This window comes from Erpetoichthys calabaricus, chromosome 7, assembly GCF_900747795.2.
Source record: "Erpetoichthys calabaricus chromosome 7, fErpCal1.3, whole genome shotgun sequence".
In the NCBI taxonomy this organism is placed as follows: domain Eukaryota; kingdom Metazoa; phylum Chordata; class Cladistia; order Polypteriformes; family Polypteridae; genus Erpetoichthys; species Erpetoichthys calabaricus.
In genome coordinates this window covers 24,689,835-24,715,033 of record NC_041400.2, presented here as the reverse complement: position 1 = coordinate 24,715,033, position 25,199 = coordinate 24,689,835, and the positions used below count along the sequence as shown (strand labels likewise).

The window sequence follows — 25,199 nt, the reverse complement described above, 5'->3', positions numbered from 1 at the left end:
GGGAAATAAAATACAGTCTGTACTTAATATTTATTACTTTCGAGGTGTAATATGTTTGTCATGTCCACGCACATTATAGTAATGGCTTGGTGATATGAATTATTGTACGCAAAAGTTATCTGTTAGCTGTTTTGGCTGCATTTCCTTACTTGATCAAGGGTGTTCACAAGATATCTCATTATGTACCTGCAAATATTGCAAAATCCAAAAATATATGAAATTTGAAGTACTTCTAGACCCAGACATTTCGAATTAAGGATACTCAACCTGGTCTATGTATCCTATATATGTACAATTTTAGTGAACAGTTGCTTCTGTTATAATGGGAATGGTTTATGTCTACACTTTTGATGCCTAGATGTTTTTACAAAGTGTATTATTATCACATTCTGGCACTTCTGTTATTCCTTTTTCTTATTTTTTGGGAGAAAGTTTTTTTTATTCTTCAATTGTGGAGTCTTTTTCTTATTGCCTGCAATATTATTATTATTAAAGTCAGTACTATTTTTGTGTCCTAGATGTCTTTTAGCATTTACATAGGGAAGCAAAAATGTACTTCTCCTCTCTTGGTAGTGCTGGCTGGAGCTGATTTCTGCTTAATGCCCACGCAGTGTTTGGATGCAGTTTTAGTCCAAAGTGAGTAATTTTGCAGTAAAGTGTAATGGTTGCCTTGTGACCAAGCACTTAAACGTTTTAGTGAGCATCCTTTCAGAAATATGGATGTTTCTTTACTCCAAGAGGAAAAAAAAAAGGCAAACCAGGTATGGATAATTGTGAAAGAATTCTCAAACTTGTCTTGGAGATTTCCTGCTACTTGAGCATAGATTATAAAACTAAATCCCAGCCCTGAACATACCTAATTAAAACAAAATTCCAAAACTGGGAGTAGCAATCCTAGATGGCATATTACTTCAGTTACACCATATTTATAAAAGGAAAGGATTAGTGGTTCCAGGATATGATGGAATCCAGCAAGGTTTTCAGTTCCATTAGTAAGCTCTTTTATTTGAATGTGTCCTCCCTGACTTCAGTCATTACTTGGCTCTGCCCTGCTGAGTGCACTGCACTGAAAAATGAAATTACTGACCTTAAGGTGAATGACACCTTGAGAAGCTGAATTCAGAGCAAAAATTGGACACTTTGGGAGCACGGTCTATGAGAGAGACTTTCCTAATATGAAATAGCGAGTCCAAACAGAAATGTGATTTTTTTTTTTTTTTTTTTGTCGTCAGCGTACATAATTGTCAATCCACATTCTCTATAATAAATACAGATAAAACATAGGGACAAACTGATCAATGCCCACTTAAAACTGACTAAGGAGAATTTTCACAGGCTATAAAAATATCACCACTGTTAAGCAGATATGTGTACCATTACACTCATGTCACCATTAAGGTATACCTATTTAAACTCATTGTTTTTGGCTGCTAAATTATATTGTGTTCCTGTAGACCTATCTAGGACAGATTGTATGGTGAAGAAAAATAGTCTGGCAGGTTTACTGAATTATGCTGGTTTTTGCAGTGTTGGTTTGCTCTCCATTTAATTTTCAACTGCCAATGTGTCTGTTTGAAGGTGGGACAAATACTGTTTTACAGCAGTGTTATTAAAATAGTGTACTAAGTCTCTTGCTTGTGTAGCTTTCAGCAAGTGGCACTATATGTAAAGTTATGTTTGATTACAATGTCTCTTTTCTGAGATTTTGCTCTGTAGCCAATTAAGATTGTAATAGCTTTGCTGGTATGAAAATATAATTTGTTTCTGTTGTATTTTTCATTTTTTTCTTACATTAGATGAGTTTGGAGGTTTTATTTTTACTGCTGTATCCCAACACAGATTAAAAAAGGGATTAAGAAAATTTGAGCAAAATCGATTCTTTTAAAGTCTAAAGGCAGGAAGGACATTTCTGGTCTTAACAGCATCTTTACCCTAAAAATGTATTAATAAAAGTAAATCTCTGTAATCCACTGTTATTTATTATTTTTACATTCCGGTGTCAGATGTTTTGAACTGTGTATCTTTTCACAAGGATATAAAGATTAAGCGTAGTGCTAAACTGCAGTAAGATGGCAGTCCAGATGTATGTACAATCTTATTATTGTTTTCTCATCTTTTGCATTTAGACTTAGGATTTAATTTTTAATTTATAAAAAAAATCTTATCAGTTATTAAAGGGCAAAGGGTAGTCTGCCTATGTCATTTTATATATGTAAATATTTTAACTCTGTTATTTGAAATATTTGAGGTAAATGAGCAATTAAATGAGTAGTCGAACTATACATTGGAAATGAACACTTAAGTGGTATTACTGCATGTTGGGTGTGTGTCTGTCAAATTAACCTGGAAATGTTATCCTAGCAGCTAATATATACTGGCACAAGAACAGCTGCAGTTGCACCATCCAGATGAATGCTGAGCATTGATGGTGGTTGAAGTCCTTTCCCACGGTCTGTGTAAAGTGTTTTTCAGTAGGTCAGAAAAGCACTATATAAACATTTCTTTCTGTATGTTAAAGTTGCTAATTTATTATAATAGTTCGTTAATGTGCTCAGGCAGTGCAAGAGTACCGGAATTGCTGCCCTTTCCTCACTCTAAAGAGACCACTGGAGTGTTTTTGGTGCATGTTTAATATAAACATCAAAATATAAACTGCAGCTGTTTTTTGACACTGCTTTTCTTGCACACTCACCTTGCAGTCCTGAACTTAAAGTTTACCTGAGTCTTCTCTGGCATAACTAATTGTTCTTGGGATTACACTTTAACTTTGCGAAAACTACATTGGCCTCAAGCAAATGGTTCAACCATATTTGTTTTTTATATTTGCTTTGAAAAAAATTGTTACCTTGTAAATCTGTAAGAGACAGGGAATCTTATTATGTAATTATTAATGCATGTACAGTATCTGTCTAATTCTTGTCAGCCATTTTAAAGTGAAAGGCTAGAGTGTGTATGTGTTGTTTGAAGGGGAACAGTCAAAGACAGTGAATGAGCACATAATTATTGAATTTGAAAGCTGCATTTCGCACTGATAAACTGCTGTCTTTGCCATGGAAACCTGGATGATCGCGTGGTTTCACTCTAGTATCAAAATCAAATGAGCCTCTTTCCTCCTTTAGCAGCTCTAAAAATGTATACATGTTCCTGGACTCAGCCATGCTTTCAAGAAACATACATCTGTGTATATTAGATAGATAGATAGATACTTTATTAATCCCAAGGGAGTACTAGGGTGTTGTACCGTGTTAGCCATTATGAATGTAGAGAAAAGCCAAGCAAAATGACACCTTTTATTGGCTAACTAGAAAGATTACAATATGCAAGCTTTCGAGGCAACTCAGGCCCCTTCTTCAGGCAAGATGTAATGATTACATCTTGCCTGAAGAAGGGGCCTGAGTTGCCTCGAAAGCTTGCATATTGTAATCTTTCTAGTTAGCCAATAAAAGGTGTCATTTTGCTTGGCTTTTCTCTTAATCCCAAGGGGAAATTCACATGATATTCATTACATGAATACAAATCTGCTCCTTCATTGTAGTTCAAAAGGGCAGGTTAAAAGATGGGCTGGTCATGCCTGCAATGCCGCCACCACATTGATTCTTGGGATTTGAATTCTCCCATCTACTTAGTACCAGAGCAGTGACATTACTGGTCCAATTTTTTCATGAAAACAGCTGCATCGTTTTACACTCCAATTACACCAGAGGGAAGAGTACTTTTCCATTTTAAGATTGCAAAATCTCATTATTAGCCTTTAAAGAAACATGTTTTTAATTTTAGGGATGGTTAATTATCATTTGAGTGCATTTGATTCAGTATACAGCAAAAGACTTGATGAATACCTCTTTTAGTTTTATTTTATTTTTTTTCAATCATTTTGAAGTACACTGGCAGTCAAAAGTTTGAGAACACCCCCATTTTCCTCCTATCATGTAAACTGTTGACTCTCAGACTTGTTTTCTGATTCTCTGGTGGCTTTGGGTCTGCCAGAACTGTTCCTGTCAAGAGTGTACTCACTAACACTTTTGCTTTCTTTGCAGTTTTTCTGAAAGAGAAGGTCTACACTTTTTTAAGGGTTATAACGACCTGCCTATCTAAAATCCTTTGCTAATTGCCTTTTTCGTGCCATTATGATAGCAATATATAGTGCAGTATTGTCCAAATAATGCTTCAGAGGATGTAGCAACACAGGTTATTCCGAAACTGATTTTATGCACACACAGGTTTTGTAAGTAATCAACAAAAATTGGCACACCCATAGGAATTGTCTGAATCAGCTTTCAAGGCTTGATTAACTTTAATTGCTGTAGAAAAGCTGCCAGTTATTAAATCATTGCTTGTTCCCTGAAATATACCTTTTTGTTTGTAAAACTCTGAAAAATTACTTTTTTTTTTTTTTTTTAAACCTCTGGCAATTTATAGTTTACCTTTTTACCATTTCAGGTTATTCATTGGATATGAAGTGCTTACATTTCAATAAAAACTGGAAAAATCGGGGTGTTGTAAACATTTTGACTAGTAGTGTACAAATATCAGGTTTCAGTGCTAATTTGTACCTCTGTGATCCATTATTATCCATTTGTGGCTTAATTTTCTTAAATCTAAACTGCAACTGACATAAACATAAGATGTTTTAAGTTCTTTAATTCTTTTCTGTGTAGCTGTGAGCTGTAATGATCATGAAGATTAGGGAGAAAGAGGGAGAATGTATCAATATATTACAAATATCAAACTTAGTAAAGTTTTCTTGGTGTGCTCCCTCTCAATGTACAATCTACTTTTATGCAGTAGTTTTTATAATTGTCAGCGCTACTGTAAAGTGCACTGCAAACAATTCATCAGTTTAACCTGACTCCATTTTCTTTTATTTATTTAATCATTTGAGAGTCTCTTAACTGTACATACACATTATGATAAGTTTACAGGTGTGTGGCTTTGGTTGGTCATACAGGTTTGCATAGATTCATTTGCTTTATTAGCTGTTGACCTTGTATTAGTTATTAACATTTGTCAAAGCATGCATTCATAATTTATGGGCCTAATAGTGTCCTCAATATTACTGATACAAGAAGATAGTGAGGAAACACTTCCAGAAACTTGTACGTTTCACAGTGACCGTGCAGCTTAAAATGGTAAAGGATTAAATTGTGTAAAATGTAATATAAAAAAAAAAAAAGTTTGTGTTGATTAAATTGTCACAGTATGTCCAACAAAAGAGTACTTCTAGGATTGTAGTGAGTTTTTCAGGATTTTCAGGAAAACTAATGCTGGGAGTGTAACAAGACATGCATCATGCTGTTTAACAAACATCTTAATTTTAGGTTCACAACACATTACCTTTTCTATATATCTTTGCCGTCTTGCCAATCGTGACAATAATGCACACAGTTCTTCCAACAGGAAATGCATGTGTAATAGGTTGTGTTTTTTTTTTTCTCTTCTATTTCTGATTACTTTGCTATCCATGGTTTTCTGTAGACACACACTCATGGACACTGCAAGCAGCAGAAAGTCAAAGGAGGCAGAATTTGAGAGTTCTTTTTCAGTGTGTAAAATAAAAATGCTTGTTCTACAAACCTGTCAATCAATTCTGTCTGAGAATTTGCTGCAGTACTTTAGACGTATGCAGAGTTAAGTTATTAATATAGCACTTATAAATGTTTTATATATGTCACAATATTCTGTTATTTCAGAAGCAAACCTAATGCAAATCTGAACTTGTGTGGCACTCATGGTAAAGCTGCTTTATTTTTTTTATCATATCATACTGTAGGCACTGATGAGCAATACTTAAAGATACAGATGTAGACCTTACACCAGTGCATCTGCTGTTGATGAATCAAGAAATGTTCAGTAAGTTCATTGATTGGCAATTCCAGATTGACCCATTTTGGGTGTGAGTGGGTCCTGTGAAGGATGAGCACCCTATTCATCTGTGTATCCACTGCTGCAGGGATAGACTCTGGCTCCACAGGGTCCTGACTTAGATTAAGCTGTTTTGTGATTATTCTATTGTAATCTAACAATGGGGATGAGGAAAATCAAGGCAGAGACCAATTCTGGATAGAACCACATCAAAGTAACTAAGCTGTCAGTTAGAGGCAACCAGAGTCACTATTGTAAACCAAAATGGACTTCAGAGTTCCATTGAAACACTTGACAGAGGGCATTCAAACTAGTATAAGAGTGGTGTGTGTATGTCAGTAATAATACATGTAATTTATTGAGGAAGTGATGCAAACTGTATTAGAATTCTGTCACACTTTAGTTCAGTTGGTCAATTTTTGACCCCATTATGTCTTTTTAAAACTTAGAATACAAAACTATCTAAACATATTTTTTCCAGCTTAAAAATATTTGACAATTAAGCCAGTCTCTTAATATGGAGGACACCATAAATTAATTTATGCATTTATTTCTAGAAGGATTGACTACTGCAATGTGTTATTTACCTGCTGTTAAAACCATTGTGTATACAGCTTTCACTGATATCGAAATCATGCTGCAAGAATCATTGCAAGAAGTAGAAAGTACAACCACATAAACCCTGTTGTTAAATCTTTGCACTGACATCCAGTTAAACATAAGGCTGATTTCAAAATTTTCCTACTTATCCACAAAGCCATAAATGACTAAGACCCTGGCTACCTATCTGAACTTGATCTTTTAGTTACAATGCCCCAAAGCTGTGGAGCAGTATGGCTGCTTCTGTTAGAAGATGAGCAGTGACATCGCTAAGTGGTTTTCTTGCCCATGGAAAGACCTCTGTGTTACTGGGAGCCTTTGGAAAAAACAGATGTGAAGATTCTGTCGTCATGTTAGACAGTCCAGAACAGACTCTTCTGTAGAATGCCCAGAAAAGGGTGGGAGGTCAAGTAATTTTTGATACAATTATTTCAAGGCCCCCTAGGTGTATACAATGTTTATTTAAGCAAATTTTCAGTTGAAACTGGAAATATTTCTGACCATCCAGCTCAGGAATGAATTAGGCAAAATTCTATAGTAGGTGTATTGATTTATTACTTTAGATAACAACCCACAGATAAAATTAAGGCAGAACTTAATTGATGTATTTTTAGAAGGGTGTATTGCTTTGAAGAACTCCATATTGTGAGGTATGAATACATATATAATGATTGTAATGTGTAAGTAAACATCAGTGAAATGGTGTGCAGCTAAAGCAGGCATGTCAAACTCACTACCATTGGTGGGCCGCTTCAACTGCCATACGTGCGTCAGCGGGCCGTACTGTAACAAATACTATTATACAAAGTTACTGTAGCATTCTTTCCAATACTGAAAACTTTAAAAAATGTAACACATAAAGTTTAAAGTTTAAAGAAAAGCAATTTATTTCCATGGAGTCTCCATACAACAGTGTAGAATTAGAGTCTTAACCTTTTAGCTAGGTCCTTATTATATTACTAGGCTCACCCGCCTTTTAAGGCGACCGACTTTTATCCTCAATTTGTGTGCGCTCCATGTGTACATCAGGCATGTAAGTGTAGGGAATGAGAACATCAAAGTGCCCATTCATAACATCTCCCGAAAACGTAAGTTTTTTTTATCCCCTCGAGTGCCTGTCCAAACTTGGAGTGTAGGACTCCATAATAATATACTTGAAACTCATTGGGGAACAACTCTCCCGCTGCCATTAGCTCAGAAATGGTACCATAAGTTTGAGACTTTGACATTTCAGTGAGATACTGAAGCTCATTTGTAGGCCTATAAGAGATTCCTGACGTACTATGTCAGCCCGAATCTGTACCGCTAAAGACAGAGTTTCATGCACTAAATAAGCTATAGATGAGAATAAGCAAGCACCATCTCCCCTGATATTTACTACGCGGTGAGGCATTTGTACTCCATCAACATTAATTATTTCCAGAGACATAATTTTGTCTATTTTTCCAGCGCATCGAGCACAAAAGCAAGGGAACGATGGGAGCACCAGAACTCTGCTGACATCGCGTCGCTTCGTACCGCAAGCCGCAAGTAGTAAGTCTGTGATAAGCGGAATACCGCTACTGTTTGCACTCGCGGGACGGAAGGACAATCCCGACCGCTTTTATATAGTGTCTTGATGATTGATATTCATTATATTATATTCATTGCTTATATAGGAGCCTTACAGTGTGATATTTATTTCTTTTGTCCCGACACTTGGCATCTCTTGTTAGTAACCAGTTCGTCAATATCAGGCTTGAAATCTTGTGCAGCTGCAACTTTTATGAGGGATGAAAGGTGCTCGATGGTAAGTCTTGAGCGATGTGGGGTTTTGGTAGCTTTCATTAACAAAAACAATTGCTCAAAATGGTAAGTGCTTCCGAACATTGACAGTACTTTCGATGCCAACTTACGGATCTGCACATACGAGGGTGGCAGGTAAGCATACAAGCCTGGCACACCAACTTCGTTGTATTTTGCCTTCAGAATAGAATCTGACTGCACTTCGATCAATTCCATTTGGATATTCTCAGGCGCATTCTCAACGTTGTAAGAGAACAGCGCAATGCCCTGTTTGTGTGAACTGAAATCACGAAAATGCTCACTGAATTCATTGCTCAGTAATTCAAGTTGGAAAACAAATCCTCCAAAAATCTAATTTTACTTAACTAAGTTTACTTCAAAGTTTATATTGTAAAATAAGCCGATATGCAAAAAGCCACCTGACCTACAATAATTATACAAACTCAAAATCACAAAAATATGTTAATAAACAACTCACCAACTTCTCGCGTCCACTTCAGATCTTCAGCTGTAGTCTGCACTAACTGTTCGTTACAATACTATCACAAAATTACATGAAACTAGAGCAGAAAACGTGAAAATATGCGAGCTATTACTACTCGTGATGGTCAGTTCTGCCCAGTGGTCAGTCTCAGCAGCCCAGCTAGTAGTGTAGCCTGCCAGGGGCGGCTCTAGGCTCGTGGCGGCCCCGGGCAGAGAAAGAATCGGCGGCCCCTTCATCTGGCAATGTCAATATGGTATCTTATGAAAGCGTTGCGGACACTGCATAGCCGCCTCGTGCTCATGACACGCTTCTATATACGCATGTCCGTAACTTGAAAACCAAGTGGCGGCACATGATATTCTCATTACGGCAAAACATTATAATACTACATATAGCTTACTGCTCCGACTCTAGCGACATTTGTAAATACAGCGTACTAATTAACAAGAAACAGAATGTTTTTCGGCCACATTGCCGTCAGCTGTGTCGTTATTTTCTCTTTAAGTTTTATATTCAATATATATTGGCGTGGCGGCCCCTGGGATTTGGCGGCACTGTGCAGGTGCACAGTTTGCACATGCCTAAGGCCACCCCTGTTAATTTAGATATAGATAACTTTGAACAAGGCTCGTGGCTATACTAGCAGATGACGTTTCCGGTACCGTAATGCCATGGGAAAATGCGCTTTTGTCAGAAGGCAGAAGTAAGAAAAGTCAATAAGTAACACCGAAGATGCAGAATGATTCAATCACAAACAATAGTAATAATTTTGTACAAGTTCAGTGCTAACTAGGATCTGTCATGAGGCCCGGGGGCCGCGAGTTTGACATGCCTGAGCTAAAGTATTCTGACTTATAAAACAACATACTATATTCCTTCGTAAAACAGCGCAGACAAAAAGATGCACATCATATAAATGTTTATATCTCAAATATTGTAGAAAATAATTGCAGTTGCTTATAAAAGTTACGATTCTGAGCTTTTTAGTTATATTCCTATATGTTCTTTTGCAATTGTATAAATGTGGTATTCCACATTTACATACAGTACATGGTATTGTAACTATCCACCCACCAGCTGCAAGTGGCTGCAGGGTTTCTCACTTACTGTTACAGACATCAGTGATGTGTCAGATTCAGTTGGTGCCTATTTTCAATTTCAGAGGTTGCATAAGTGGCCAAATGCCACCCTCCACTACAGATAAATGCTGTATTATTGGCAGATGTGAGACAGTTGCTGGCAGATAAACCAATGGCAGCTGTTTACATATGAGTACAGGTGCCTTGGTTAATAGTATCTTGTCTATTTTTATTCTTTCATTATGCAAATGACAGATTATTGTTGTAGCTATAGATTTTTAATTTGTATTTGCCATTGTTTCTACAATGCTTTGTATTCACAGTAAAATATTAAACCAGAGAACGGCTAAGGCACAGAGTTTTTTTTACACATGCAACAGCAATGGATTTAGCTGCTGCCGTTGCCATTCAACAACCCACCACTATTGTAGTATTTGAAAGGCACTGTTGAGACACATTGTTTTCTGGTACATTCAAAAAAAAAAAAAAAAATGCCTAATGCGGATTTGCAGATTTTGATTTTGAACAAGATCTTGAATAGAAGCAGTTTTTTTATGAAGTGTAAAATAGCCATCAATCCATCCAAAAACTTACTTAACCTGCTTAATTGTTTTGTTATGATCATGGAGTGCCGGTTGCTAGCTGGGAACCACTAGACGCAGTGGTGGTCCATCAGAGGGCATACTAGCTCACATCCTTCCTGCTATTTAACCTCCCCCATGAATTTTGGGTGTTGGAGGAAAACTAGAGTGAAAAATTGTTATAGGATTATTTGAATGCCATGAAGGTATTTTGAGGAGGAAATGTACTGTTAAAAATATCATAGGAGCATAACATCATGTGAAATTGAAGGGGCTAATGTTTTTTGTTAAAGAAATTCTGTATTTTCAGAGTTGTTAGCTATCTTCCCAGGCACGTTCTTGGCATGAATGAGGAAAACCTATGTGGGGAGACTGTTCATACTTAGTATACAGTGTTCATGCGTAGGATTTGAACTCTGGCACTGCGTGTAGTGACTTTAACAACTGTACAGCTGTCCTACCCACATCAAAATTTCACAGACTACTCTAGAATTTTTTTTATTCTTTCAACCGGTCTTTATGTAGTGCCTTTAATATTATTCACTTAAATAGCAAATTGAGCTGTTTTATCCACTTATGAACAGCAACTTCAATTCTGCTTACTTGCCGAAATATAAATGGATATTTCTAAGTTTATGTATACATTCTGTTTTCAAATTATTTTGTGGCTAGTTGCATTGAACTAGAGCCAGACCTGTAGTATGTATTAAGCGAGGCCACACCCTGCTCGGAACACTTGAGCAAGGTAACTTAAACTTCTCAGTTGGCTCAGACTAGAAACCATTGTGTTATGGGAAGAGAGCCAGTGGTGCACACACAGTAAAAACTACACTTGGATAGATTCCCAGAGGTTTCAATAGAAATGTCAACATCGGTGAAAGCAGAGCTTGTCATTAATGCTGGTAAAAATACCATTCAGTAAAAAAATACCATTTATTATTCAGTGTTTAGTAAGACAAAAGTACACCAACATATAAAGAACTATTGCCAGTGTATAAGCTTTTTTTGTGTTTTTTTGCTGTTAAGAGAATGGACTTTCACAACAGACAAAATTGCAATATGATATCTCAATATGCAAACTGTTTAGCCTAAAAATCAGAAGGCAGATACAGTATGATTAAAATGTAGTATATACCTGTTTCTGGAAGAACTTATAACCACACCTCGTAACATTTAACAGCTAGTATCATGGAAAGGTGCTTTCCAAATCAACCACCATTGCCATATACATGGCAAAAGTGATAATCAAAATTAGAATACAGTGTAAATTGATAAATGTGTGTTAGTACTTTTTTATATAGAGATACATATAGGAATTGTACTTCTCTCCACTACGGCAAGATTAACACTTCAGGTTTTCAGTTAATGAGTCATTGATGCTCTCCATAAGTAGTAAATCAAAAATCCTGTCTTCCTATAAACTTTGTTTGTGGTGTTGTCGGTCAACATTTTGTTGCAGGAACATAATTTGTACATTTCAGATTAACTAGACACTGGTAGGCAAATGGAAGGCAATGCATTTCAAAGAAAATTACATGCAGTTGCCTTTCAAAATGCATTGTCCAGCGCTTGCTAGGCTACAGTACCAGCGTTTTGATATTTTCGGTCCTGGAAGTGAACATTGCTTTTTCTAAGCCCCATCATCCCCCTTTCCACATGTGGTAGACTACTCTGTAAAACACGGTGCTTCAATTCACTGGAGTCGCAAGCATCCATATGCTCAAGACTTGAAGAGGGATCCTTCCTTGTTGCGACAACGTGATCAACACTTCATGGGGCCCAGCAATTGCTTTGATATGACTGAGAGGTTGGAGTAAGTTTGAAGTTATCCATTATTTGCTTTAGAATGTTTTGGTATCGGTACTGAGGTCTGAAAGACGGTTATCAATACCAAAGTCAAAATTTTAGTACCGATGCAGTGCTAGTGGTTACTGATAGAAAGTGCAAGCGATGTTCAATCAGACAGGTCAGTAGTGGTGACAGCTTTTTAGAGTTGCATGCATGTGTGTCCTTGCTGACTTGTAAATGAAGAGAAATAAATCATCAAGTCGGCTACTGAACAAAATCTATTATAGGAAGAAAATTCCAAAGTACATTATGATGGTGGGGGAAAAAAAGATATTTTAATCATACTATAGTTTGCCATGAACTGCTCTAAAACAAGGATTACCAATATTTATCATAAGGATTTCTTCAATGACATGCACAAGATTCTAGATATATTAGCATAAATACTGTGTTTATAAGCTTTATCTGGGTGAATTTAGAATCTATTTTCTTATATATAAGAGGCTCTCTGCCTCATATACGTCTCCTAATTAATTTTCAGGATAAATAAACTCTATTCTTAACTCTTTATTTTATTTATACTTAATTGACAACTGAGACAGCAGAAGGAGGAAGGGGGTAGCTTACCTAAAAATAACAATGGTCCGCTGATATTGTAGCAGGTGAAAAACATTCTTGAGTACAATAGTAATAACTTCAGCACAGTATTACATTCTAAAATATGCTTTATCCAGTTTAGGACTGATGGTTTCCAGTTTGAGAGACGAACTAACCCTGAAATCTGTGCCTACTCCCAGGATACACCTGCATTCCAATTCAGACAATCCTAGCAAACCTAATGTGGGATGTTGGTGAAAACTAGAGTACTCCGATGAAAACCTAGGCAAACACTGGGAGAATGTGCAAACACCATACAAGATGCTAGATGTGTGAGACAGATGCACAGATCATGTGCCCCATTCTGCCATGTCTGTGTAACACATCATCTTGTATAAGTATTTCTTTGAATCCAGATAACTAAAATAGTTATTGGTAGAGCAGCTAGACTTTTTGCCCATTAAGTTATGGGGGAGAAAAATGATTCTCTATATAGAGAAATATATGCTTTCTTGATTTCTAAAATATCGGAAAAATTTTACCAAACGTCAGTTTTCTATTGTCTACTTTGGTAGTGAGTTAATTGTGGTTTACACACTTGAATGTTAACATTAATAAATTATGTTATTTAAAGCATTATATAATTTATGGGGAGGATTTTGAAATATCTCCTTAGCTAGAAGAATTTTTATGGATAAGTCATACTAGACTTTCTGCAGGCATTTCCACTAACATTGACAGTAGATTGAATTAACTGGAGGTCTATGAGCAGGGCATTGTAGAAGTCAGTTTTATTTGAGACAAATGTATGAGTTAATGTTTCTGTACTCTGCATTATGAGGAAATGCCTAAATTTTCCTAGGGTTCTTATCAGGCTGAAGTAAGTCTTAGGTGGTGTAAGTATTAAAGGATTGGTCAGTATATGAGTAGTAACGTGTTGTTAAGCAGAAATTGAAACTGATAGATTTTTTTTTTTTAAACTTTGCACCTAGCATGGTGTATTTTAACCTTGACATGCTACATTCTTCCCTGCCTTCTCTTTTGCTCCTGACAATGTTTAACTTGGCTTATTGCCTTATGATAGCAATAAGTCTAAGGGTTTCTCCTTCAGCAGTTGAGCTGAACTTGTTATAATGAGTTAACCTGAACAGGTAAATAAGTAACTCTTAACTAACTTCATTCCTGTTCTACTTAGAACAGCAGATGTTTAAAGTTACCGAAGTCTGAAGATGTCCACCAGACTCAAATAGACCTGGGCATTTGGCATTTTCTATGTTTAGGATACTTTTTCCACGAACCTTTTATTGATTTATAAATCACTTTCAGAGAAAGACCACAGAGCCTCTGAATGTAATGTAAAACACTTATAAAATTCTAAATCTGCTGTCAGATTCTCATTTGGCTTTGTTGGCTCCCCTGCTGCTTTACTTATACTGTTGTTTGTTTATAAAACTGAAGAAGAGAGAAACAAACTGAATTCTTTGCAATATAGATATTAAAAAGAAGTTGGTGTTCTACTGGAGTATGGTCCAAATCCTCCCAAGCTACACTACTCTCTCTATCTCTGAGTCGGAGCTTTTGCTAAGTCCAGAGTGTCTGTCAACTGCTCCTTTTACTTTTTTCTTATTCTATCCTTTATATTACCTTTTCCACTGAGAAGCCTTTTACAGTTTTAAATGTTTTAAAGGAGTACTCCACCCAAAAAAATATTTTTATGTGTTACTTACACCCCAGAATTTGTAGTTTTGGCAGTGAAAAAATTTTAATGCCATGTTTTTAGGAGAAACATAGGTAACAAACTTATTGATACCCTAAGTTCTTGTCTATAAGCCGGACTCATGTATTAGCCGGAGACCAAAAATCATACGAATTTTTAAAATAAAATCGTATCATAGATAAGCCGGACTCATGGATAAGCCGAACATACTATAACCTATAACTAATAGAAGGGAGGGAGGTCAGTGGTCTCACTCGCGCCCATTTAATTTCTTTAAGGGGGGAGAGAGTGTGAGATATTGCCGTCTCTCTCACTCCCCGCATGGCGCGGTTGGAGCGGCCGGAGCGCGTTCTTTCTGCTCTGGGCGTCGCCGAGTCAACACGAGCGCGTAGCGGTCATTTAAATTGTGATTTTATATGTAAGCATATTTAAATATATATCGCGGATTTCTGCGGACAATGGGTCTTTTAATTTCTGGTACATGCTTCCTCAGTTGGTTTGCCCAGTTGATTTCATACAAGGGACGCTATTGGCAGATGGCTGAGAAGCTAGATTGCTTACTTTTCTGTCAATCTTGCGCTGACTATCTGTGATCCTGACGTATGGGGATTGAGCAGGGGGGCTGTTTGCATACCTAGACGATACAGACGCTCGTCTAAAAATGCTGAAAGATTATCTTCACGTTGCTATCTTTTGTAAAGCTGATTCCTGAAAAGACATGCTGCACAGTGCTTCGCATACTTAAAAGCTCGAAGGGCACGTATTGATTTTTGACTGAAAAACAAACTCTCCCTCTCCCTCTCTTTGTCTGCTCCTGACGGAGGGGGTGTGAGCTGCCGCCTTCAACAGCTTTGTGCCGCGGTGCTTCGCATACTTAAAAGCCAAACAGACATATTGATTTGTTTCTTCCTTTGAAGAGGAAGATATGTTTGCATTCTTTTAATTGTGAGACTGAACTGTCATCTGTCTTGTCATGGAGCACAGTTTAAACTTTTGAAAGAGACAAATGTTTGTTTGCAGTGTTTGAATAACGTTCCTGTCTCTCTACAACCTCCTGTGTTTCTGCGCAAATCTGTGACCCAAGCATGACAATATAAAAATAACCATATAAACATATGGTTTCTACTTCGCGGATATTCTTATTTCGCGGGTGGCTCTGGAACGCAACCCCCGCGATGGATGTATAAGCCGGACTTATGTATAAGCCGATATTCTATTTTTTCATTTTCACAACTTTTTTCCTTAGATAAGCCGCGGCTTATTGACAAGAACTTAGGGTACAATGGATGTCAGTATTATAGCAAAAATAGGACAGTATCTTAGAAAAAGTATATATGGTTGAGAGTTTGTAGCTATACAACTGGATACCAAACGTGGATTATGATACATAAGTACATTTTTTTTTTCCTTTTCTTGGACTACTTTTCAGCATTGGACTCCATTGACACCCATTGTATCAATAATTTTGTTATAATCATTCTCCATAAAAGCATACGTTTTACAACTTTTCTCAGCCATAACTACAAACAAAACAAGGTAACAAATGGATTAAAAAAAATGGGGGATTTGCGGAATTTATTTTAACATATATTGGACTGAGGTATTGAGATTTAAAAAAGGTCAATCTGCTAATTCTGGAATTTTCAAAATCAATAGCTATTTAAACAGAACCTAAGGATAGCTGTATTTCAATCATTGTGAAAAGTAAATTTGTTTAAAAAATGTTCCCCCCTCCTAACCTTATTTTTATAGTGCTGTTACTTTGTTTAAACTTTATTTCATGAAACAGCAGCATTATGTGACATGAATTAGTAATTAACAGCAGCAACTATGCTGTCATTTGTGAGCTGCTAACATGCTTTATAACGGTGTCTTGAAGACACCCCGATATTAACTCTCCATATTCAAGTTAATTTTAATTAAATATAATTTTCTACATTTCTGAGCAAAAATAGGGTTTTATTATTTTATTCCTTTGATTTATTCGCTCAGGTCTCCATCAATTTAATATGCAAGTGATGGGTGTTTTGATTTGGTCACCTCATTTTATAGATAGTAGGGTGTTTGAAGTAGTTAAGGGGACCGTTTCTATTTGGTTCAAATTGGTTTTAAGTCATTAAATATAGTGGATCATAATCAAGCTCAGACATTAGTAAGTCAGTCATGAGAAATGCTGAACAACTATGATCGATTCCATCAAGGATGTATAGTGTGAGCATTCAAACTTAAGTTTTGTGGTCATTGCTTCATGGCCAGTACAAAAAAAAATAAAAGGTCTCAGTCTGATTTTCCTATAACTTTATCCCTAACTTTATATTCTTAGCAGTATATTGTAATTAGGCAGATAGGCAGTTCATTGTTTTGGCTTGTTTTATCATTCGAACACAAAACATACACGATTTTCATGGTTAAATTATTTAAATTTGTACCTTTTTACAGTTAAAATAGCCATAAAGCCTTAAATTTAACATAACGTGTAGTAATTAATAACTAATGGAAATTTCAAGCTACAGAGGTATTTCTTTCTCTCTTTAGGATTTATGACCGGCTATATTTATAGTCTAGTTTATATATGTATGATATATACTTTGCATTCTAACAAGACATTATTAAATATAAAATAGAACGTTGGTCAAAATTGGAGAAGTGAAAATGGATGGTGAAATAAGGTGAAAAACATTTTAAAAATTATTTGGTACAGTTAATGACCAAAATGCAATGCTTTTCTAATCTTGTGAACTTTCATTATATGTGCCTTGAACAGTAAGAGTTCAGTTAACATCTGTGCAAGATAATCAAATGCACAACATTGTAACTATAGCCAAATAAAATTTTACAGGCTGGATTGTAAAGTAATAACAGGTGGCTGGAGGAAGCCATTTCTGTTCCATGTAAGCTTTTGTGACCAAACCATGTTAAATTGTATATATTTTAACCTTTTTTAAGGTTTCAGAATGGGTGCCCAGTAAATTTTGCAGGATACTTCTTTCTTTTCTGTGTGGTTAAATTTTCAACATTTTCCCAGTAATTAAGCAGCATATTTAAGTGTGGGTACGTTTGTGTGTGGCCTTGCGGTGGACTGGTGCCCTGTCAAGCCCCAATTTCTTGCTTGTGTTTACTACTACACACACACAGAGAGAGAGAGAGAGAGAGAGAGAGAGACTTTATTTGCCCCCAGGGAAAATTTGGCTATCCATTAACATCTGTTTCAATCATCATAAAACTCCATATAGGTGAAAGGTGTGATGTTATTAATTTTAAGCAAAAGTAGCAAAGTTAGTTTGACAAAAATGTACTAAGAAATCTTTTTTGATAATGAACATTCACTATTGCATTCGTGTTATATCATATTGATATTTGCTTAAAGAATTGTGCTGCTAAGTTGTTTGTTCATGGCTGGTTGCCATCATTGCATCCAGTGCTGCAGACATAAATGCTGCCTTGTTGTGACCCTGAGATTAAGAGAGAGGCCTGATGGATAATAGTACACTAAATGTTTTATTATTTCACTAATTGTAGGCAGAAGCTGAAGTGGCCTCTCTGAACCGGCGTATACAACTGGTAGAAGAAGAGTTGGACCGAGCTCAGGAACGCCTTGCCACTGCCTTGCAGAAGCTTGAGGAAGCTGAAAAGGCCGCTGATGAAAGTGAGAGGCAAGTCATTTTACTACATTACTGCTCTCTGTTGAAAAAATATTCTACAATGAGTAATGTCATTATTTAACTGCATGTTTGTGTGAAGAATTGTAATATTATGTACAATGGATATACCAAATAGAAAACGCGCGTACTAAATCCTGCTCACAGAAGCAAAATTTGCTTAGATATTGACTGCAAGGCTTTAAAAAAAATGTCTTAATTGGTTTGAGCTGTGTAAAGACCAAGGGTCTCATTTTAGTGACTACGTTGTATATTGTACTGAATTTCTGACTTGTATTTTCATGCTGACATCACCATTGATGTTTAAAGCATTTGGAGAGTTGTTAACGAAGGCAAGTTTTTATTCACATATACAAGAGTGCTGTCTGGGTATCACCTTTGACAACTTCTTGACTGTTAAGAGGTGAATGGGAGCTGAAAAATCTACAAGGCAATGTCATTTAAAAAAAAAAAAAAAGAATGTTAATATGAAGCAAGAAAAGACTTTGCAATCAAGAGCTGATGTAAAGTCAGTTGTTTTAAATACTTGTGCATGATCAGATGAAATTTTTCTCAAATAGAAGTGCAAATTAGCTTGGGCACCACTAACAACAGGTTGCACCAGAGTGAGCATAACAGATGGTAAAACATAACAGCAACATTATATGGTGTTGCTACCTCACAGTATTGGTTAATATGTTTCATTGCTTCACCATATTGTTAAATGCCTAACATTGTAGCCTTTCTGTAATACTATTAAATGTTCCAGCATTATCTGGAACCTCTCACAAGTGTGCCATAGAAACAGGAAGCCTTACTAGTGAGATTCTTTTTACGTGTTATTGCGGAAACTGGGTACATTTGAAAGTCTGCTTCAGAGTTACAAACAAATGTACAGAAGATGTATGTTGCTGCCGATATGTTATTTTTTTTTAACTTCCATTTAGTGGTTATTATTTGTATATGTCGTTACTGTGGTTGTGTTAATGACAGAAAGGTCAAACTGAGGTTTTTATATAGTTTCACAATGTTTTTCTTAAGTTGCAGTCCTGTTAATTTAGTAAGTGGTGGAAACCCAATATACAAATACAGAAAAATAAACAATCTTTGCTTTTAAACTTACACTTCCAAAGAAAAGTAATAGTGTATATGTCTTAAAATTTAGTTGTATCAAATCTTAGGCTGACATACTGAGTACAGTACTGTAGCATTAGTCATTTTGGAATGTTTTTAATACAATTGCTAGTTGCAGGAATTTTAGCAAAGTTTTGATACATTTTCATGAATGGTTTATTTGCAGTCCTTTCTTTGCAGTTTACTGTTCTGTTTGTTTGTTAATGATTGTGTTTACACTTGTGTAGAGGTATGAAGGTGATTGAAAACAGAGCAATGAAGGATGAAGAAAAAATGGAGATTCAGGAGATGCAACTGAAGGAAGCCAAGCATATTGCAGAAGAGGCAGACCGAAAATATGAAGAGGTAAAATTTGCATTTTCTCTTTTTATCTTTCTTTCCTTAGTAAATACTGTGTCCCTTGCTTGACACTTTTATAAACTATACAAAGAATGATAGACTCCAAAGACCTTGTATACTGTAAAAATGTATAGCACTGACCAAACTGTGTTCTCCATACTCTCTACTGCTTCTAACTTGTATTTTTGGGCACATGGACTTTTCAAAGGTACTTTTTATATTTCCGAAAAATGTTCTTGTTCTAAGTGAAATGCCATTTAAAAGTTATAATTTTAATATAGATGATAGATGAACAAAAAGCTAAATTAATTTATACTAATTGATGAGCATATGCTAGAAACAATGGGTTTTAGTTAGTCTTCCAGAAATGCTGGGTATTAAAGACTAATCATTCATAGAACATCAAAAGTTAGGATTAAAATTTCATATTTTTATTAATTCCTGACATCTAAAGTCTTTCTGCTCATTTATTAAAAACTGTTGGGAATAAGATATCAGAAGTTAGGCTAACTGTAAGGCTGAAAAGCGAATAGATAATGAAAAAATTTCCATCCAGTAAATTTGTATGAAATTCTATAACATTTTCTTCTGGATTTTTAAAAAATAAATATCTCATTTTAGGTAATATGATAACCTTTTATTTTTCTGGTGTTTAATGTGAATTACTAACAGTGCCGATCAAGGTTTATTCTTTTCCTTTTAAAGAGGACCTTTTTAAGTTTGATTTTTAGGGGGTTGTTTAGGTTTTGTCATTTTGTTAATGTTATTTCATTAGTGGTGTTTTGTTTTTTGCTGCTTTTCATTACAATACTATTAGTGTTATGCAAACCACATCTGTTTCGGTCTACCCTCCAGTCATCTGAGGCTGGGGAAATGATTTGTTTTCAGCTGTCAGCCCTACTAATTTGAAAAATTGAATCATTGATTCAAATGTACGAAGGCAGAGCTGATTTGAAGAATGTTTTTTGAGTAAATAAATGTGTATGTCAACAGCAGTTACAGGCTTCCCAATGTAAATATACAAAGTAACTAAAAGGGGAAGATTCCACATGTGTGGCACTATATTTTATTAATTTATTTTCTCATTTTCCTAACATGTTGTGGCCATTTAAATGATAAATGTTGGGCAACTTAATGGCAAAATAAGAAATGTTGCTCCTGCTTACAAGTCGTGTCTTTCTCAATAATGACTAAACTGTACATAAAATATGCATAAAATTGGAAAACTGAATTTACAAATACATTATAGGGATATGTGACTGTAAAAATAGATTTGATATTATTAGCATATTAATATTTTTCCTTCTGATTAGGAGAATGTTTTCCATAAAATTGAATGTGTGACATACTCTCATTTCAGATGTAGAAATAGTCTGCGGAAACATCTTTTAATATCATTTCTAAAAAAAGTTTATCATTTTGTACTCACTTAAGTAGAAGAAATTTGCCAGTGGCTGATCACTTTTACTGGCCCCAAATCCTGCAATGATGCTTGAAAGTTAGGCAAGAACATAAATTGGATCTGATGATCCATAAAACTGATTTTTTCAGATTCCGGGTTTTATTTCTTGTAAAGACTCACAGTACATTTAATGACTCCTGTAGTAAAGTTTATTCATAAAGATTTGTTTTGTTACTTATATTAGCATAGCAAAATTGGTATAGCGTTAGGTGCCAGTGGGTGCTAACACTCTTATAATGTTGTTCTTCAAGCTAAACAGAAATATGAAAATTCAGGAAAAAAATGAAGTCCGAATTGAAGGTTGTGCATTTTCAGAAGTATATTTGTGCTATAGGCTGAAGACGGCAAAACATCTGGAATTAATCCTATCTATACCCATCAGGACCTGACAGTTCTGGCCTTGCAATGTTTTGGTTTCAGATGATACTTGGCAAATGTATGATACACAAATTTAAGAGCTGTTAGTATAGTAATGTCCTTTTGTTTTGCAAAAGCATGCATTTCATTCCAGAGGTCAACCAGTGTATCTTTGATACCAAACGTCTTGGATTAATTTTTTAGGTGGCCCGCAAGCTTGTTATTCTGGAAGGTGAACTGGAAAGATCGGAGGAGCGTGCTGAGGTTGCAGAAGCGTAAGTTTCAATATCTGTAAATTAGATGTTTTGTCTAAAACACCACCACTAAATTATGTGTGTGTATATGTGTATATATATATATATATATATATATATATAGAATCTCTCTCTCCATTTTTTTAACTGTAGTTAATTTACTGTCAGGGTAGAGTTTTATCTTCCCATGAATTTTACTGTGATTTGGTAGAAATTAATATGTTTTAATAAATAAACCTAAATATAATGTGTTATAACTGAAGAAAGTACATTCATATACGCTACTGTTTTAGTTTTAGAACACCTCCGTTTTTCTTCAAATTTAATTAGTTGAAATGCAATGAATGACCTAACATGGTGAAAAGGTAAGCAGTAAACTGCCAGAGGTTTACATTTAAAGTTTAGATTAAAAAAAAAGGAAATATCAGAATATTACAAATGGGCCTTCTTAATGAACAACTTTATAGGTTACAACCTACAGAGGATCTGCAGCAGTTAAAGTAAATTAAGCCTTCCAAGTTGAAGCAGACAGTTTGCACAGGTGTCCTAACTTCTGGGGATTCCTTAAATCCCCTGTTTGCCTTAAAGCAGAGTTGGAACAGACTGTGTTACTACATCCTCTGAAGTACTACTTGGACAACATTATCACTGGAATTTACAACTTTGTACAGTGTAAAGGCAAGAAAACGCAATTAACAAATGAAATGAGACAGAGCATTATTACCCTTAGAAGTGTAGGCCTTTCAGTTCGAGAAACTGTAAAACAAATCAAAGTGTCAGTGAGTACAGTGAAGTCCTGCACAATCTAAAGGCAATTGGAAACTGGAAGAAAGTTGGATAAGAAGAGATTTGGCAGACCCAAAGTCACAACCCAATAATAAGAAAGGTTTCTAAGGGTCACCGACTTGTGTGATAGGCGCTTAACAGCGGTCGGGGGAAAAAAGTCTCTGTTTCTTCTGTGTTGCAGGTTTGACAGGGCAAGTGACAGCAAGAAAGCCATTTCCTTAAAATACCTGCTGTGGACTACTGCAGACTGGACTGTGTTTAGACATGTATAATAGAGCAAGGCTTTGGACTATACATAAAGCACAAGTGTCTTAGGGTGAAATGCTAGTTCACCAGAAGATACACTCCATCCTTGCTGCATACCTGTTCATACTGGAGCAATTTAGAGATAGAATATTACACTCAGTTTATCGACGATGAGTCTTTGGCGGTGAAAAGTCTTTGTGTGTTTTTAAAAAGTGGATAGTTTAAAATAAAGTATAGCCTTATTCTGCCTAAGTGCCACAAGCTTGCCAAAAGAGTAATGGTGACAGTTGTTTATTGTAATACCCACCTGCAGATATCCATTATGGCAAATATAGGTGTCACAAAAGATGGCAAATAGTCTCCTTTAAGAAAGTAGTTTCTCAAATAAAATATGACCTAAACTGGCATATCTTCAGTCATGATAACTAGTATCTCTTTATCCATGAACTGGTTCATAAATGAGCATATATATAATAATATTACAGCTGTCACTGCCTCCATCCACTAAAATATTATAGTCCAATGATCTTATGCTTCAGGATCTTTTTAAAAGGAATAAATGAGGGCAGGATAATTTCAAGTTTACTTATTTCATTCTTAGTGAAGTTAGCTATTTGCAATGCAAAAGAATTTTCTACTTCATCAGCATAAAACACTTTTTTTAAATTAATTTTGCATTAGTCAGATTTTGGAATTCTTTTTCATTTTTATAAGTTATTTACATAAACGTAAATAAGTATGAGATATTTTTAAGATTTTTATTCCTGTTTTATTGCTTTATTTTAATGGTAATTGCATCAGGACATACAATTGTTTTGTTTGAATTTTGATCAAATAATCTTATGTTTAATTATGTGATATGGAGAGAGAGAAAGTAATTTTTAGAATTATGTATTATATTGCATGATTTAAAAGGAACTGAAATTCCAGCAAAGACTGAAAAATAGAGAGAGAATAATAGTTTTGGTTTATTACTGTACTTATGACTTGAACATTTGTTAAAGCTTTTGTTACGTTCTGTGGTCTGAACACGAATGTCATAGACATGTCCAGTGACAAATTGGATGGGCTCATATGCTATTTTAAACTATAATGTTCTTTTGGAATTTATGGGAAAAGCAAATTTCCAAATTAATAGTTTCATGGGTTTCTAAGACCTAAACTAAAGCACATCTTCACCATTTGTGACTAAAAATTACTGAAGATTAATTTTGTTTGAATCTGGATATAGTGTACTCGGTATAAAATTGCTAGCGTTTGGTCTTGGGGCATATGGATATTTCAGTTCCTGGTTATAAAATTGATCTAACAAGTGAAACCAAACACTTTTGAAATGACTAACAGCATCAGGGCACTCCATTTTGTTCTTTTCCCTTTTTTTTTTGTAATGCATGCCTGATTGCATCCCCCTGGGAATTGTGTTGTTTGCTGCTCCCTTTGCTGTGGACTAACCCAGCCGAGTCAGACAGCTGGAAGAGGAGCTTAGAATAATGGACCAGAATTTGAAATCCCTGATGTCAACAGAAGAAGAGGTACTGGCTAAAATGTAGTGAGGAAAAAATAAAACTACTTGCAATAGTTCCTTTACTCCAGCAGTTTCCTGCTTCCTCTTCCCATCATGCTTTTGTTTCCTTTGGTGGAAAACAAAATGTACTCTAACCTACTTTGCAGCATACTGGCTCCTTATTCTGTGCCTTTTTTACCTTTCTTTTTTTCTTCTGGAATCTGCTTGCTTGGCTAAAGCACAGTTGTGACATGGGTTCAATGCAGAGGAGGCCCATAGCAAGTAAAACCGCCATCAGTTTTTTTTTGTGAAAAATGAAAAGGAGCCCCACCCCCCAACTATGGGTTTTTAAAATTGTTCACCACATTTTTGAGAGTAAATATTATAATTCAATTTATTTTTTCACCAAGCTTTTCATTGTACACCACAGCTGGGCACACTGATTTACTGAATAAGCAGGCAGGGACGTTACAGTGTTCCAAATGATGTTTGCACCTGTTGGTATCCATGGAGCAGCTTGTATGTAGATGCTCTGTGGTGACCAATGTGGGTGGTAACATGTCTAGGGCTGCTATGGGTTTCCTTCATGCATACTCTGCTCCATCTCCTGAAGTTCCTCTTTCTTCCCTCCCTATTTTCCATTTATCTTGCCTTTGAACAGTAAATCTGCTGATCTTGAGGAAGAGTTGAAAAATGTCGCCAACAACTTGAAGTCTCTGGAAGCTCAGTCTGACAAGGTAGGGGTTAGACGTATAATGATAGTGGAATATCTTTCTTACTGCAGGATAGGAACTTGTTTGTTTAAGAGGTTATTGCCTAGGCTGTCCTATTCATTGGGAATTGTTTTAATTAATAACTGGTTAAAGGGAAGCATTTGCACTTTGTGCATTGACTTGTGAGGTTTATCACTCGGTCTTCTAGCTGTGTGGGTTTTTTTTTTTTTTTTTTTACTACTTCATTATTTCTACAAAGGTGTTTTTTTAAAT

At 35.7% G+C, this 25,199-nt stretch overlaps 1 protein-coding gene across 8 annotated transcripts in view; it reads left to right on the top strand.

The window, feature by feature from the left end:
• The window catches only part of tpm2 (tropomyosin 2 (beta)), a 105,668-nt gene that overhangs the window by 61,162 nt on the left and 19,307 nt on the right, over positions 1–25,199 (top strand). For 4 of the 8 annotated variants that reach the window (XM_028804968.2, XM_028804972.2, XM_028804967.2 and 1 more), the window contains 4 exons: positions 18,013–18,146; positions 19,493–19,610; positions 21,628–21,698; positions 24,166–24,241. In XM_028804968.2, coding sequence (XP_028660801.1) covers positions 18,013–18,146; positions 19,493–19,610; positions 21,628–21,698; positions 24,166–24,241 — 399 coding nt within the window. Of the gene's footprint in view, positions 1–18,012; positions 18,147–19,492; positions 19,611–21,627; positions 21,699–24,165; positions 24,242–24,874; positions 24,951–25,199 lie in introns of all 8 variants that reach the window. The other 4 variants (XM_028804966.2, XM_028804970.2, XM_028804964.2 and 1 more) reach the window with 1 other exon arrangement.